A 17,077-nucleotide genomic window follows, 5' to 3' on the forward strand; every position below is an offset into this window, starting at 1 on the left:
CCGGAAAATAAGGCTCCGCTTTTGAGAGAACTTATCATTCATAAAAAAACACCACCTGCTGAAGCAATTTAAGTGTAAAACAGGAAATATAATCCAGTTTTCAAATAGTTATTTTCGTTATTTTAGAGTCAAACAGTCGTTTCTTTCACACACAACCACTAACAGATATATTTGTAATAAAATAAATTACTTTATTACTTTATTACAGACACAAGTTTTGTGTTTGTTTCTTTAAAAAATGTGAAAAAAAGGTTTTTGTCCACTCCCCAAAAGCTTAAATTTGTTCAGAATAAGGAATCAGGAGAAGCTTTTGTCGTCGTTTTGGTCAAACCTTGAAAATAGCACTCAGAGTACGTGCTGTGAAAGACTCTCAGCTACCACCACACTAAGTTTTAGCTCAGTATCTGTAAAATATACTAAATTATGGTCATTTTTATGTTGGATAAAGTTGATTAGATGTTTTTTTTCACCCACCACCCAAAAAAGACACTTTTCGTCTGCTAATAATCATAATAATCATTAAATAAAACCTTCTGGTGTTGCAGGATGTGATTCAGGCTGTTTTCTTCTCACAGATAAGGCAGCAGCAGGGAGATACGAACAGCCTCGGCTCTTATCACCAGGACCATCACGCAGTCTGAAGGCACCGTGAAGACAAAACACAGGTCAGGGTGAAAGGAATCATGGCTCTTTTGTCTTCTCAAACATGGCTGGAGAGCTCAGGCTGTGAAGCGTTTTGATATTTAGGTTATTTTTTTTATTTTAGTGGAGCATCATTGGGTAATAATAGAAGCCAGTAAACTAAAAAGTGCATAAGTTCTCATATCAAACATGATTTCATCACTTTAACTGATGGTTGATGGAGTTAAAGGCAGAGAAGTGACGTTTTTTAGTTTGAAATCACAAAAAAAATGCCCTGTTTCTTCTGAAGTTTGACACTTTGTGCACAGAATTTCTCCACAGAAGTACAAAAAGACCTGATAAGATCAGAGTGAGTGCTTAAAGTTATTACTTATCAAGGCTCTATAGGTTCCCAGAAGATCTCAGAGGTTGATGCCAGATGAAAACTGAGCCTTTAAGTTTAATTATATTTGATCTTTTTAGCATAAATTAAATAATAAACTTCAGTTTTCTTAAAAAAAACAAACAAGTTTCAGACACAAGCTTTGGTATATGTTTCATTAGATATTTTGCTAACACAAACAAGTGAAAAACCATTCCACCTATACATAAATAAAAAAACTGCTTTTATTCAGTTAAATTAACAGAAAATCAATGAACTATTAAGTTTTTTTTAATCATTTATAGCTTTTAATGAGAACAAGATTTCTTCATACATTTTGTAAATAATTTATCCTTTTTAAGTGTCAAACTATTAGTTTTTTATATTTAATTAAAGCAAACAGACTGGGAAAAGCTGCTTTATGTGAAATCTGCTGCTGTGTATTTCATGTTAAATATCCTGACACACATATATATAGGTTATTATTTATTTCCCAGTTATTTCCTTGCTTCTGGAAGTCTCTCCAGCCTTCCTGCTGTTTCTTCTCCCATCGCCATGGGTCGCGCCTCAACTGCAGCTTAAACCCAGCGAACATCCTTCAGCTGGAAGCTACGTCTTTAATCCTTAAAGAAACAAACATTAAACACTTAAAACGCAGCGTGGTTGATTAGGATGAGCTGAATTTTCAGAGGAGCTCCACACGCAGGTGAAGTGACGCGCAGCAGAACGCGTTTATTTCTCTCTTAAAAAAAGAAATTTTCCGGGGATTTCGAGCAGCAGAGCGCTCCTCCGCAGGAAAAACATCAAAGTTTCATGTGGAAGAGCTCCACCTCTGGCTGACGGAGTGGGCGTTCACGCGTGCACGCGCACCGAGGCATATTATGGACTGCAACCTGCTGATTCCTCACACACAACCTGTAGGAGTTCCTGCCCGCCGCGCAGTTTGTTGGAGGACTGATTTTTATTTTGTTTTATTTTTTTTTTTTTTGGTCCACGCGCAGCAGAAAGTCACGTTTAACTGTTCAGACAGAATGACTTCAGTCAGAGGAGGGAATCTGTTTGGAAAAGCCGGATCTGATGGTGTCTGCTGACCGAACCGGAGCGCTCAGAGTATTAAATGGTGCGCTTCATCCTGAGGCAGCAGCGCGCGCTACAGGAGCCAGACATGAAAGCAGGAGCGATGCTTTTATTCTACTTTGAGTACTCCAAATGGCTTGAAACACGACCCAGCTCCTGCGTCTGATCAGTAAGTTGTGACAGAAACCTCCTCGGGTGGACTTTGGTTATCTTTACGCGCAGATTTCGCGCCCGGACTGAAACTCCAAACCAGGTTCTGTCGGAGCTCCGGACGGCACCGCCATGACCGGCCGCCTGCTCGCCCTGCTCGGAGTGTGCTGGAGCGCGTACTGCTGCGCGTTCACGGCGGCGGGGAGCCACCTTTCGCCGGACGGAACCTCCGACGCGCACGCCGGCTTCGTCCACCGGCGGCTGCGGACTCACGAGAAGCGCGAGATGCAGAAGGAGATCCTGTCCATCCTGGGGCTGCCGCACAGGCCGCGGCCGCATCTGTCCCACGGGAAGTACAACTCCGCGCCGCTCTTCATGCTGGACCTGTACAACACCATGTCCGGCGAGGAGAAGGCGGACAGGCTGAGGTCCGCGCGCACGACCCAGAGCTCTCCTCTGGCGACGTTTCAGGAAACCGCCTTCCTGAATGACGCGGATATGGTGATGAGCTTCGTTAATTTAGGTGAGTTCATTAGAAATATCTTTAGATGTCTTTTTTAATTGTGATACAAAGGCTGTTGACTGAATCCACTTGTAGACCGGCGCACCAGGGCGCTGCGCAAATGCTGGCGCGCCTTTACGCGCGCCTCGTCTCCTATCTTATAATGAACTCTCCGACTGTGTGAACCACAGAGAGGCCAAATAACTCACTCACTTCCCATGCGGTTCGACAAATGAGGCTCGTATTGTTTCTGGGTGATTTATTGCCGCGCGCCCTCCTCTCTCAGGGTAAATCTGCGCTCCTCGCTTCTCTTCCAGGACCGAAACTCTGCGGTCAAGTGCTGCTGCGCAATCTGCTCCGTGATGTGCATTTAAAGCGGGAGGATAAACCCAGTTTCCCCCCTACAGCAAACCATCAATCGCCACCACTGGTATTTGTATATAAAGGGGTTATTTCTGCTCTTGACCCACCAGCGCGGAGAGGGGAGCTGCGGCTTCTCTGCGTAAATTGCGTCGCATTATTTGTGTTTCCCAGGCAGATTAGTCTTTAATTAGCTCCAGCGATAATAAACAGGGACACTTTAATCAGAACTAGCTCTGAACATAAAAGCTCAAAGGCCTTCCTTCCATTAGCAGCTCCAGTGTTTACTGGGAGAGTCTAAACAGAGCGCGTGAAGATAAACAGAGGTCCTGGTGTAGTCAGGGGCCGGGATGATTGTCCTTCTTTCTTGGAAGCAGTCAGGATCCAGCATGTCACTGCTGAGGAAGGATGGAGCTTCTTTGGACGAAAAGTTGTGCATTTTCCCTTCAACACTCTCAAAATGAGGGGTTAGAATAACTTCAAATGTCAGCTGCTTCTATTGAGTGGTTATGGTTGGCAATGAAGTCAAAAGATTGATGAGCCTCCCAAAAACTGAAAGTAGCATTTGAAGCAAAAATCTTACTCAATCTGTTAACTCTCATGACTCTCAGCTTCTGCTACACTAAAAAAAAGACCTTAATACTCATAAAATCAACAGTTATAATAGTTTTTGTGTTGATTAGCCATCTTAAATCAGGTTGACTCCAAATATTAAGCAGTTGTAGACGTACATCCAGTGACTACTTTATGATTTTTAAAAAAATAAAAACCAGTCAAGTGGTTCATAAGATATTTTGCTAACAGTACAGTCAAACAGACAGAGGTAAAGACATGATCCCTCTGCCAGCGGGCGATAAGGAAGAGAATCCGGCCTGTTCCTCTTCTGATTTGTGTTGCAACACGCAGTGATGTAAACCAGAAAGCTTCGGGTGGCAGCAGCGTCTGTGGTTTTGGTTCTTCCTCTGCTGCTGCTGCTGTTGCAGGTTTTTTCAGGGGGGTTTATCCTCCTGTGTTGTTGCACATCTGGCTCCTCGCTTTGATTAATCACGTCCTGTGCATCTTTTGACAGTTCCCTCAGATTTCTGTGGCGACCTCGGGGGGATTAGGTTGCCATCTCCTCCAGCCCGTACACGGAGTCCTAACCGCCCTGGAGGAGGGACGGCTTCCTCCCCGAATGTGATTGTAATTAATGTTGGACGGGCCAAGGCTCTCCATCTGCTTTGGAAATAAAAAGCTGCACGACTACTGTGTGTCACTGCCATCCGATTAGGTTTTAATGTGTCTTTTGCTCGATTTTCGGCCGTTCTTTTTTTTTTGTTGTTGTTTGGAAGAAGAAGCCTGAAACGCTTCTGGGTGGTCCCGCTTATTGTCCAAAACTCTGGCTATCACGTGTGGCCGGAGCGAAGCTACAAATTAGAATTAAGATAAATGAAGGGAAGAGGAGGAGGAGAGTCCAAACAGTCTGTCTGAAACGGTTTGAAAAATTTAGAGCAAGATTAACGAAGCACGCAAGGAGGAGCTCCTTATCTGGAAGACGGTGTAGCAAGGATCTGAGACGGAGTGTTTTTCTGTCTGTTAGCAAAATATCTCACAAACCACTTGATGGATTTCAATGAAACTCTCAGAAAGCAACTATTGGGTGTTTATCTACAACTGATTTACTTGTGGATTCGACCCAATTCAAGATGGTCACCATAGCTAATGAACCTCAGAAAACATAAAAATAGCTACAACTCAGTTAATTTTACAGATATTAAGCTAAACTTTGGCGTGGTAGTAGCTGAGAGTCAGATTTGACCAAAACTGCTGTCATTTCTCAACTTAAGATGGAATTAAGTTACAACTCTGACATGAAGGGCGGCGAGTGATATGCATTCCTCCAAGGAGTGCTAGGCCTTTAATTCTAAACTAGATTCACCTGTCTGTACTCAGACTCATACCTGACCCAGAGCAAATAAATCAGTGGATCACTGATGTGTTTCACAGCCAGCTGAGGCAGAAACAAAGTAAAACAGCTCATTTTCTGAACGTTCTCTCCGGAGACGCCAATAGATTTTAAGAACCTCTGCGTTACGTTCAGTCCCAAATGTTCTTTCTGTGAAGCATTTGTCTCTTTATCCGTCTCTTGCGTGATTCATGTAGACCTGCTGCTCAGTCATCCGTTCTCCTGCGCTGTCATCACCTTTTCAGAATCACCCACAGAAAGAAGGGAGAGAGGAGGAGGAGGAGGAGGATGGGGGGGGGGGGAGCTAAACAAGTTGCGGAAAAGTTTGAATCAGGGCAGCAGAATTACATTTTCCAGCTCCGTTTTCATCTTCATTCCTAGAATAGTGCATTCATCAGTGTTTGCCTCGCGGACGTCCTGGTTTCCACTGAGGTCTGCTGCTGCGACACTGTGGGCTGCATGAGTCACACGTCCGGTTCGGATCGCCGCTAGCTGCCGTCAGAACTTGTTCTCGCTTGTTTGATGTGGGTCTGGACCGAGCGTGCAAGTGATTTTCCTGGTGTAGGAAGAGCAAGCTGGAGCGGTGTTAAACGAATGCGTTTAAAGGGATTACTAGTTGTTTCTCCAACCTAAGCTGCTGTTGTCTGAGGGGGAAGAACCCAAATGATCCAAGAAATGACATTAGAAAAAAAACTCATGCATTTTCCTTTTAACATCTCAAACTCTCCTCAGATGAAGTTCGTCCTCCTGTTCGCCTTCAGACTTGGCTTCTTTCCAGCGTGCAGAAAGTAAAATTGCACATCTTTTGTCTGCAGCAGACATTCTGTGATTACTTTACGCTTTTGTGCACTTGTTAGTCATCGTGTCAGCCTCGTTTTCTCCGTTTCTGCTCAGCTCATTGCGTGGCTAAAGCCGAGCTGTCACTAGCTCTCTTCCCTGAGTCAACAGCCGAGCTTTCTTCCAAACTACCTCCCAAACTTTAAAGCCAAAGAAGCAGTTTTTTTAGGAGATTAGCTGCCAGAAGGGCCTTTATTAGATGGCTGTTTTGCTTGTCTTGTGACGCCTGGCTGCATTTCTCAGTGCCTAAGCCCAGGTAAGCCACTTCCTCTGCAGTCAAACATGTCCCAAAGCCCCAGCATGATCAAATAATTAGCTGGCCACGACCAAAAGAGCCAATTGTTTGAAACAGAACGTAGCTTTGGAAATATTTTCACTAAATCGTCTCGAAACACTTCCTGCAAAGCCTCGGGGACCAGAACCTGAGGACCACCCGTCATTTCACCCCCAGCATTACCCCCAAAGTTAAACAGGAATTCGAGATATTCCACAGAGAAAACGATCTTTACGGAAACACTTAAAGCTTTCCTGCAACAGTGAGAAAAGTTACAACAACAAACTAGAAACCTCGGTTTGTTTTTATCTGTTTACAGCAGAAGGTATTTTACCGCAGCTACACGTTCGCTTGAACTCGCAGCGATTTTGAAGGGCGACCCAAGACACAAATAATTCTGCTGATCGAGTTTCAGCGTTTAAAGCTCTTCCTATTCCTTGTGTTTGGATTGTATTGGTTGTCAGACTCTCTGGCAAAACACGCAGCTGCCTCCAGAAACAAACAGGGCCAATGGAGGAAACGTCTCTGGTTAACCAGATTATATCTTTTCCAGTCGGCCTGTATGTCTGTCGTAAAAGATGGAGTGTTGCACAATGACTCCATTTTTGAAAAATGTACTCTTTTAGTTACTCCTGTGAATTACAGTGGGTATAAATGTTGTTGGACTCTAATCTGCTCAGCTAACTTTTCAAACCATCTTAGACAAATACACACGGAGGCACAGTGGCACTCTCTTTGTTTGTTGCCTCACAGCTTGAAAGAGATCTTAGTTGTGTTAATTTACACAACGTAACAAGAAACAGGACAAAATAGAAAATAATCTGAGCATGCATGACTGCACGCCCCTCCCTTTGACCGTCCCGTAACCGCTTTTTTCCACCAGAGCGTTACTTTACTTGTATTTGGGGTCATTGTCCAGCAGGAATGTGAACCTCCATCCCAGTCCCAGCAGGTTTCACTCAAGACCTCCTCTGTATTTTGTTCCATCTATTGTTTTTTTTCCGATTCTGACCAGTTTAGCCCCACATTATGAAGCTGCCTCTACCGTGCTTCGCTGTGGGGATGTTGAGAAGTGTTAGGTGTTGTTCTTGATACACAGAAAGTTAAGTTTTGGTTTAATCTTTGGCCTCTTGGTATATTTCATTGATTTAATCTTTATTTAACCAAGAAGTCTCTTTTTTAAGACAGGCCTGGTCAAGACAGCACAATATTACAAAATTAAAAGCTAAAAATTACAGTTAATATAAAAAATACATCAAATTAGAGAAGTCAGAATTACCATAAAACAAGTATAAGGTCTGGTTTAAGGATAGCAGTTGCACTTTTCAGTAAGAAGACTTTATTAGAGCTTTAAATCTCCTCAAAGAGACTAAAAAAATCAAGGTTTAGTTTGGTTTGAAGATTGCTCCATGACCACGGTGCAGAATAATCCTGGGAATCCTGGGACCATAACACATAACAGGTCTGAGAAATAGGAGGGAAGTTTACCCAATATAGCTTTATAAATAAATTTACATCAAATATATTAGTTATTTCTGAGGCTGCAGGTTTGAGCTCAGGTTTTCCCCCAATTAACTCCGTTAATCTGAAGTGTTTTGTGGAGGTCCTTCACTTCTAATCAGACTCAAAAATCCATTTAAATTTCTGGTTGTAAAGCAACGAAACAAAGACCGTAGTTGGTTGATTTGAAGCTCAGCAGAAATCCTTTTATTTAAAGTTGAAGGCATCTTTACTCCCACACCTTTCCCACCCGATCATATCGCTCCCTCTCACGTCATAACTCTCCCAACTTGACACGATGGCGTCTGAGATTGGGGCTAAGTACAGAGATTACGCCTCGTGCCGTGCGCTCCTCTGGCATTTCTCCACCCGTTGGCTGCCGTGTCTTCGTCGGGAACAATTCCAGCTCGGAGCGATAGCAGCGTAGGACGAAGGAGTGTGACCAGATAAGGAGGTGAAGTGCAGCTCACTCCCTGCCGGTGACGATCCACTGAGCGGAGCTGATAACCCCGCAGGAACATCAGATTAAGACCTGCTGCTCCCATTTATCACCTCTGGGTGCAGACACGGAGGAATTTCATCTGTTTTCTTTGTCAGAGGTTGAGCGTCACTTTCTGCTCGGTTAATTACCTGTTTTTGATTTTAGGTGGGAGAAGCTTTCTGTCGTGTGGCCCTTTAGTGGCTGACACGACACGACAGTGGCTCCAACAGATTGTGGAGGCATTAAAGCTGTCAAAAACAGCTTTAATGGTTGAGAATTATGGGAACTAAACTGAGAATGATTTGAGACTGGTTTGAGATGCCCATCAATGTTTCAAGACATTTTGGAGACTCCTTTATGAATGGTGTTCACCAATTAGTTGCCAAGAATCTGAGCCCAGTGGAACAAATCAAATGAAATCTTTGGTTTGCAAGGCAGCGGGCGATATGCATTCCTTCCTGCTGGGCCTTTTTATCGAAAGGATTTTACAGCTGAGGGTTTGTGACAGACTGATGCTGTAACTCGGTTGTAAAAGGGTCAGAAATGTTTGCATTTTTCAGCTAGACTTCATTTAGAAAACGATGAAATCCTCACAAATGCTTCCAGGAAAGCTGTGAAATCTACAAACACAGCAGGAGACAGAAAGTTTTCCTTTCTGAGACTTCATCAGTCGAGCTGCTGATGCTGCTCTGCTTCATAACGCACGACACAATGTGATACATTAAACCGGGACGCTTCCTGTCCTGACCACATGTTCCACGCTCCTGACTCCATATTGTGTTATTTTTGGCAACCAGCAGGAGTATTTGTTTCTATGTTGCTATGCAGGCTCCTCAGGATGAATAAAAAAACTTAGATTGTGTTTCTTTGCTTCAAATCTGTCCGGTCGTTCAGTTTTTCCTTCCGAAAATAACTGCTTTATCTTGATTGTTTAAATGTCTACGGTGATACATTTGGTGTTGTTTTTGTTAGTCAGCGCTGCTGGTATGTCTTTGGAATTTCAGCGTGGACAAAGGTTGCGACCCCGTGACCTGCTGAACTCCGACAAGTGTGTCCCAGTTTGCCCGGTGAACTCCATCCATTATCCCAACAACCCCGGCATTTCAAGGTGGACGGGGATGGCGTTAATGTCGCGTTGGTTTTTCCCGCTGTCGCATTCTTCTGTGGAGCTGCTGGAGGATTTATCTTAAATCGATGAAAAGTGACAGAAAGACGGGACGGAGGAGAGGAAAGGAAAAAAAAACGGTGCAGCCGGAGAGAGTCTGAAGGGTGAGAAACTGGGAGTGATTTAATCTGTGCTGAGGTTTCATTGAGCCGGGCTGGAGTGTGTGTGTGTGTGTATGTGTGTGTGAGGTATATAAACGCATGTAAAGTGTAAATAAAAACAGAATTCAATGGAACGTGGTAAACATCAAATGTTCAAACTAAGAAAATGTACAATTTTAGAAAAAAATAAGATAATTTTGAATTTGGTGGCAGCAACAGATCTAAAAGTAGTTCCAGATGTTTCCCTCTTTGGAGCATCTCTTCTTCTCCCATCAGTCTGTAAACATCTGGACCTTAGGAGAGCCTTTCCAGAGGCACTAATGCACCCCCATACCATCAGAGAGGCAGTCTGACATCAGAACAGTTCTCCTCTTTGGTCCAGAGGAGACACATCTGGCTTCTTCTTTGCCTGATAGAGCTTTAAGCAGCATCTGTGAACAGAATCAGTGGCCCCTAAGGGACCGAAGATCATCCAATATTGACTTTCAGCCTTGACCTTTGACCTCAGAGATTTCTCCAGATTCTTCAGATCTTTTAACTGTAAATGATGGGATATTCAAAGTCTTCCTGAGGACATTATTCTGAAACTGTTCCATTATTTTTAGAATTACTTCTGACAGATTCAGCCTCTAAAATTCTCTTTTTATTCCCAGTCCTCTTACTGACCTGATGCTAATTAACTTAATTAGTTATAAAAAGCTGTTTCTCATTTGTAAAACTTAATTTTACAGCCTTTTATTGCCTCTGTCTCAACGTTTTCTAGATGCGTTGCTGCCATAAATTGCATAATGACCTCTTTTTTAGTTTAAACATTTGATATATTTCCTATGTTGTGAATAAATTTACATTTTGCTAAACATCCTAACTCAGGGTTAGTGTTGTGTAACTACTGGATATGTTGCAGTGAAATCAGATACAGAAACTTTGATTGCTGACCTTTCATTCAGTGCTTCGATCAGCACTTTCACAACCCTGAAACTAAAGGTGATGATTAGTTATCGAACATGTGTTCATTCTGTGAATGTTACAAGTTTTAACTTTGATTTCGGCCATCTTTATAATGCAGCACAGCAAATGATCTGAATTCTCATCTATTTTAACACCAGCTTGCGATTGCAGCGATGTGGAGGAGTTTGTTTTGCAAAAAAAATGATGATAGTGATCAGCTGGGCCAGAAGTACGGGCCCTAAGAGACGATAAGTCTCAGCTGCAGACCTCTTTAGATGCTAATCAGCATGTTGTAAGTCATATCTTTTAGGTTTGTTGTAAAATAAACACTTGACTACTAAGCTGCAAAGCAGAAGATCTTTGAAAAATGATCTGATGACCAAAAATAAGACATCTCTGTTTTTTTTTCAGCTATTTTTTTTTACCAGTTAATGAAAAACAAAAACAAACTTGAAGGATTATAAACAGTTAATATCTTACCTGTTGTAAAAAGCTGTTTTTGAAAAATGTCCTTTTGGAGAAACAGAGTTTAATTCTGACCAGATTGATGAGATAACTTGCTGCCGTCTTAAAACGACTCTCATGTCAAACATTTCATGGCGATTCATGCAAACACTATCACTACCAGTGCCTCTCTGTTGGAGAAAATAGAAAATACTTAAATCTTTAGTTGCAATCTCATTGAATTTGTACTTATGAGAATTTTGCGTACGTACCTGCAGATAAACTAAGGTGGCATGTCACTCGCCTGAGGCCTGATGGAGACAAGTTGGTGACTCAAAATGGCAAGAAAGTTTGTTCTTTTCTTTCTTTTTTTACCCCAAGACATGCAGGTAATAATCCTGCTGCTTATGTGATTTTCGAAAATCACGGCTTGAAAAACTGTATTTTAGGCTGTGCACATTATTTCTGTGCAACCCAGCGCCCCCACGTTTAGAATTTAACTTGCTGAAGAACACTTTATAAATGAGGAGAGGCTGATTTAATGATATTTTTTAAGGCTCGGGTGTGTTTTCTGCCAGAGGAGAGCTCCTGTGCACGTGTCAGCTCATGAGACAGTTGGAGACGTCCCAACAAAACAGAGATGGGATCGAGACACCTGCGAAGAAGAGAAAATGTTCAAAATTGGATCGCCAACTGGTCGCAGCACAGTTTGACACCAAATTCAGTCATAAAGTGTCTTAATTGTGTCTTAGTTTGATCACTATTTGTTCCTTAATTGGTCGCCAAAACCTCCCAAAGTTATCTCACATTTCTTACTAAATTGAGATGGGTTTTTAAAACCACCAAAGGCACAAAAATGTAGAATAGATAAATACTTATTTAGCAGTTAAGATGATTAAAACCATACTGTGTGTGGCTGTGTGTTGATTATTGAATGGGTTTGTCAGGAAAGCAGGATTCTCACGAGAAGTCATCATCCAACACTGTTGTCGCACAGAAAGGCGGACTCCTCTGCGTCTCACTTGTTCTCGGGCTGGCTGCCTCTCTGAAGAGGACGTGCCTGAAACAACAACCGAGGGTCCGCAGCGAGAAAAAAGGCCCTGTGTGAGTCCAGACGCTCCTGACCCTCCAGAGCGAGAAGCCTCCCTCGCTCCTGCGCCGCCGTTGACAAATTTATGAGCCCTCGGTTGACCCGCGAAGCCTCGAACCTGACAGGAAAACAGTCAGAGGGGTGGAGGATGGCTGCGAGCTGAGGAAAAGAGCACAAAGCATGAAGAGGAACAAGACATCTGTATGCTACTTTTTAAAAACAGAATCAAATCTGCTCAGCTTTTTGAAATTTAAGGCATTTAATCGTAGTCAGGTGACAAAGAGCTGAAAGAAAACTGGTTTTATTCGTATCTTATGGGCACAGCTCAACAGGTCCAGATGTTAGAGGGTTTAAGCTGTGACCCCTCCCAGAGCCGCGAGCCGATCTGGGTAAAAGGATCTTATCATCAAGGATGTGCAGGGGAAACTCTGCCCCGTCCTTCCTCCTCTACAGACACTCCACACCTCAGAGTGCTCCGTGTCCTGGATACCTTATCAGACCGAGTGTTCAAAGGTCCAACATGAAGCTTGTCCCCGGAGGAAGTCTTGTTATGTTGTCCCGCCAACATGCTCAGAGCTGCAGTCACCCATCTTAAGTGACCACTGGGATTGGTTCTCGTTAAAGACTCTTGTTTTGCAGGATTGGATCCCATTCTTAAGTCCTGCAGTATGACTGTGGCTAAATGGGTCTGACTCTGTTTTGTCCCAAAGAGCTCCAAACCATCTGATCCACTGGGCTGTAAAAGTTCTTGCACAATCAATTTAGCTTTATTTAATTCGGCACACAAAAACACTTTAATCTGTTCTGTTGTGCAACATGATTGTTCTGCAGCTTTTCACAATAAGAGTCATGAAGAGGCGAGCAATAAATCAGGGACTAGTTGTTGTTATCGTAAATTGTAATCAACTCCTGATTACATTTTGTGAGGATTAGTTAATGACCAGCGACATGATGTGTCTCTGCTCTTCAGTCGATCACCTTCCAGGATGGGATGTCTCGTTCTTAAATGATACAAGACAGAAGAAAAAGGACTACATCTACTTTTCAACCTACACCTGTGGTCATGAGATTTGAAATATGGCCAAAAGAACAACGTTGGATTAGAGCTGCTGCTCCTCTGCCTCTTGGTCGCCTCCCTCTGGAGGTTTTCTGAGCACCGCTCACTGGAAGGAGATTAAATGAAGGGATTGATTATCCCTTCTGGACTGGGAACACCTTAGGATCCTGCAAGAGGAGGTCTGGGTTTCCCTCCTGGACCTGCTGCCTCCGTGACCCGACCTCAAAAAATCAAACAAAGACGGACTGAGTGACAAACTGCTAATTAACCATCATCTCTTTATCTAAAGTTGTTTATGACTTTCTAATTAAGTACTAAGAATTAACAAACAGTCCGTGAACTGTTTTCCTGTGTGAGTTTTAGGTACATGCTCGTATTTGAAGTGTTTACATGTTTTTGGCTCTTTGTTACAACGACTTTTACTCTCCGGTGATTTGCATGATTTTATATTCAGAGCCGTGACCGGACTACTAAAGCTTAAAGTAGGACATGAATACATTTTCCACCTGCTGCTTTTATGACCTGATTAAAGGCAAAGTATCAGCTCTCTATGTTGATCTTTTCCTCTCCTCGCGTGTGCACATTTTTCTAATTTGGCTTTGACTTTTTAGTTCCTTGTGTTTTCAGCTAATTTACGTCTGCCAGTGTTTTTGCTGCTTGTTTAACCTGGCACTGTGGTTTTCCTGTCACCTGTAATCACCCCACCTGTTCTCACTTGCCAATCATCCAAACCAGTAGATATAAGCCTCCTGGTTTTACTCAGACTCTGTCAGATCCTCGACTGAAAGTCTCCTGTTTTTGTTTTGTCACACCTGGAAGTCTGGGTTTGTTCTAATTTAGTAAATACCTTTAGGATTATTCCTGCTGCCTCTACTCCTTTCCATTCCTTGAAGGGATGCGTATCGCCTCAAAGTTTGAGACAAACATCTTGTGATTTGTTGCTGCTTGGAGTCTGTGTTGGACGTGACTCTCAGCTACTACCACAGCAGACTTTAAGTCCGTATCTGTAAAACTGATCGTTCCCTGAAAGTTCCCTGAAAGTCCGTCCAGTGTTGCATGACATACTTTGCTAAAAGACACGTGAACACATTTGCAGACACAGGAAAAGATTATTTAAATCGCTCTAAAGGAATGAAACACAAGCTTTTTACAACAAGGTGTTCTGATTCTAACATTTCCCTCCAGTATTCGTATAAATCTTTAGAGATCCGGAGCGATAGCGGCGTCGCTTTATTGTTTTTAATTGTTTAGGGAACCGTTCCCACTGGGTTTGTAAGGCGGTCCAGATGTTTGCTTTTCTCCCCAGGTTTCTCCACTTTCATCCGACCAATGCCGCGCTGACGCTGCAGACAGATGTATTATTAGAAACTTTGATTATTTTCCTGCGGGCCCACCTGCTTTTTGAATACGCAGGTATCTCGTTACCGTTGCTGTTTTTGGAGCCGAGCCTGCGTGTAAAACAAGCAGCCAGCCTTACATGTAAGGCGCGCTGATTTATCAGTGGATCCTGTGCTCAGCCTTTAAGCCGCTGAAACGCTCTGCGGTCGCCGCAGACTTTCCGAAGGGAATCCCACCGAGGTCCAACTGTCTTTACGACGGAGAGACCGAGAGGCGGAGGTGAAGATTGCAGGGATGTGATGTTAGACGGAGGAGGAAGGAAGAAAGAAAAGAGTTCACAAAGAGGGAAAACAGGTTTCTGCCTTGCTGCTGTGGAATTTAAAAGGATCGTCTGGCCATTTCATTCCATTCAGTTTATTATAAAGAGCCAGTTGACAACAAAACTCACCTCAGGGCACGATACGAAAGAATTCAAATCTAATCACAGTAAATGTAATTATAATACAAAACATTTACAAAGAATACAAAATGAAATACAAGAAAAATACAGTCTGAGCGCTAAGAGACTTTAATGAAATCTGTTAAAGTTGAAACAGCCAGAACTAAAATCTGGAAATTTGGAGCTAAAAGGTAATTAGTAATTAATTATCAAAGTTTGAAGTTATTAAAACAGTAGCTAGTATCTAATTATAGTTGAACCATAGCTTAAATGAGCAAAACTGTAGCTAAAATCTGAAATTTGCAAAACCTTAGCTGACAGCTAAAGTTAGTAAAACTGTAGCTAAAATTAGCCTAGCTATTAGATGAAGACTTCTGCCCTTTCCTCCGTACTCCTTGCTCTGAGACTGACGTCACGGCTGATAAATTTCTAACAACTAATAAACTACCAGACAGAACCTCACTTTAAAAATCACCAGACTATCCCTTTAACTCCTCCAGCTTTTTGACTTCTCCTTTGGAAACAGCTGCGTTTCCCCTTTTTCAAAGATATTTTTTCCTTATTTATCCGATCCCTCAGGACAGATTCATCTCTCTGTCATGACACAGGCTTCCTCCTCTAAATCTAGGACCAAACCAGCCGAGCTCCGACACACACACACACACACACACACACACACACACACACACACCTGCTGTCAGTACGCAGACAGTAACAACTAAAGCAGGCCTCTTTTCTGCCTGTCCCGCTGCACACAGGTACGACTCAGAAAACAAACAACTCACCCATCGAGCGCCATAAAAACAGTAAATACGCAGCTTAGAAGGTCCAAGAAGACGTACTTCTGTCCAAGTCCTGGGACGGTTTACCACAAACCAGGACAAGTCAGCAAAAGAAGCACTTTTTACGACGTTCTTTGTGTGTTGACACGACATAAATATCAGACGTCCTGGTAGAAATTCAAACCCACAGTCGGTGCTAAAAACTGATGCATTCAAAACCACGAGAGTCCACCTCCGCTGGTGCTGAATGGTGGCTGATCTGAGGACGACCCAGTTGGAAGGCAGTGAGCGGCCGTTACGCAAACAGCAAAGGTCGACTCTCATCCCGGTGCAACAAACTCGTCCTTTATTCCGCCCGAGCTTCTTTTGGCTCGGATTTAAAGGATTCTTAAACTGCGATCATCTTGTCTCGAGAAATGACGGAGCTGAAGCCATTTTTGGTCCAACCTTGTAAATGACGTTTTGCTCAATCTCACGCAAGAGCTCTCATGATCTGTTAGCTGTGAATGACTCTCAGCGACTACCATCCCGAAGTTTAGCTCAATGTTTGTAAAATTAACCAAATTAGAGCCATTTTTGTGTTTGCCACAGTAGCTGTGGCGACCATCTTGCAGATGTATACATCTGATGACTACTTTTCTGAAAGTTTATTTAAAATTTGTCAAATGGTTCATGGGATATTTTGCTAACAGACAGACAAACTCCTAACCAACCCGTATAAAGGGAGCAGTTTAAGGTAGTATGGTCCTGGGTCGTCCTCTGCTTGACAAATAAACACAAATTTGAGGACTTAATTCAAATTTCCTCACAGCCATTTAAATTGCTGCCGACGAGGTTGGAACACAAACAAATGGACTCAAACTTTCAAATAAATCAACATTTGTGCTGCAATTTTTGCGCCACAAATCCGATCTCTACTTCCAATGTTTAAGTCAGGTTTTTTTAAAAAAACAAAAAAATTAATCAACGCCTTTTTTTCCCCCCCCTCCGTTTTGGTTCGACCAAGAAAATAAACTTGACCAAAGCACGGCTGTCATAAACAGCGACACAAACCCTCTGCGGTCAGACTAACAGCAACAATCTGGGACCGGGATGAGTCACGTTGCATTACGCTGCACACTGAGGTCCACTGTTTACAGCTGGTCAAATTGTCAGGATCAGATTTATTTTGTTGCCATAAGTTACTGTGGAAAACATCAGGAACTGCTGGACAGACTTTAATGAACTTCTCTGAAAGTAATCATTGGATTACAGCTGGTTAACCTTCGGAGTTAACCTGACCTTAAATAACACAAAAATGGCTACAACTCCATCAGTGTTACAGATATTGACCTACAGTTTGGTGAGGTAGGTAGGTAGGTAGGTACATTTATTTATATAGCACTTTTCAGCACGAGGCGACTCAAAGTGCTTTACAACACAGAACAAAATCACAGACAAAGTTACAGAAACAAAATTACAGACAGGTACAAGATACAATGATAACTAATTGTCTAAATAAGCTAAGCTAAACTAAACAGATCTAAGCATGACTAAATGTACAGAACTAAACTAAGCTAAAACTAAAACTAACAGTACTGAACT

The 17,077-nt window shown here is 42.7% G+C and overlaps 1 protein-coding gene across 2 annotated transcripts in view; it reads left to right on the top strand.

Annotated features, from left to right (window-relative positions):
• Positions 1-2,329: 2,329 nt before the first annotated feature.
• bmp6 (bone morphogenetic protein 6) overlaps positions 2,330-17,077 on the top strand; it is a 46,164-nt gene continuing 31,416 nt past the window's right edge. For both annotated transcript variants that reach the window (XM_017429874.3, XM_037973283.1), the window contains exon 1: positions 2,330-2,753. In XM_017429874.3, the coding sequence (XP_017285363.1) occupies positions 2,363-2,753 (391 nt within the window). In that variant the 5' untranslated portion in view covers positions 2,330-2,362. The remainder of the gene's footprint in view (positions 2,754-17,077) is intronic.

The sequence above is a fragment of the Kryptolebias marmoratus genome, linkage group LG21 (assembly GCF_001649575.2).
Source record: "Kryptolebias marmoratus isolate JLee-2015 linkage group LG21, ASM164957v2, whole genome shotgun sequence".
In the NCBI taxonomy this organism is placed as follows: domain Eukaryota; kingdom Metazoa; phylum Chordata; class Actinopteri; order Cyprinodontiformes; family Rivulidae; genus Kryptolebias; species Kryptolebias marmoratus.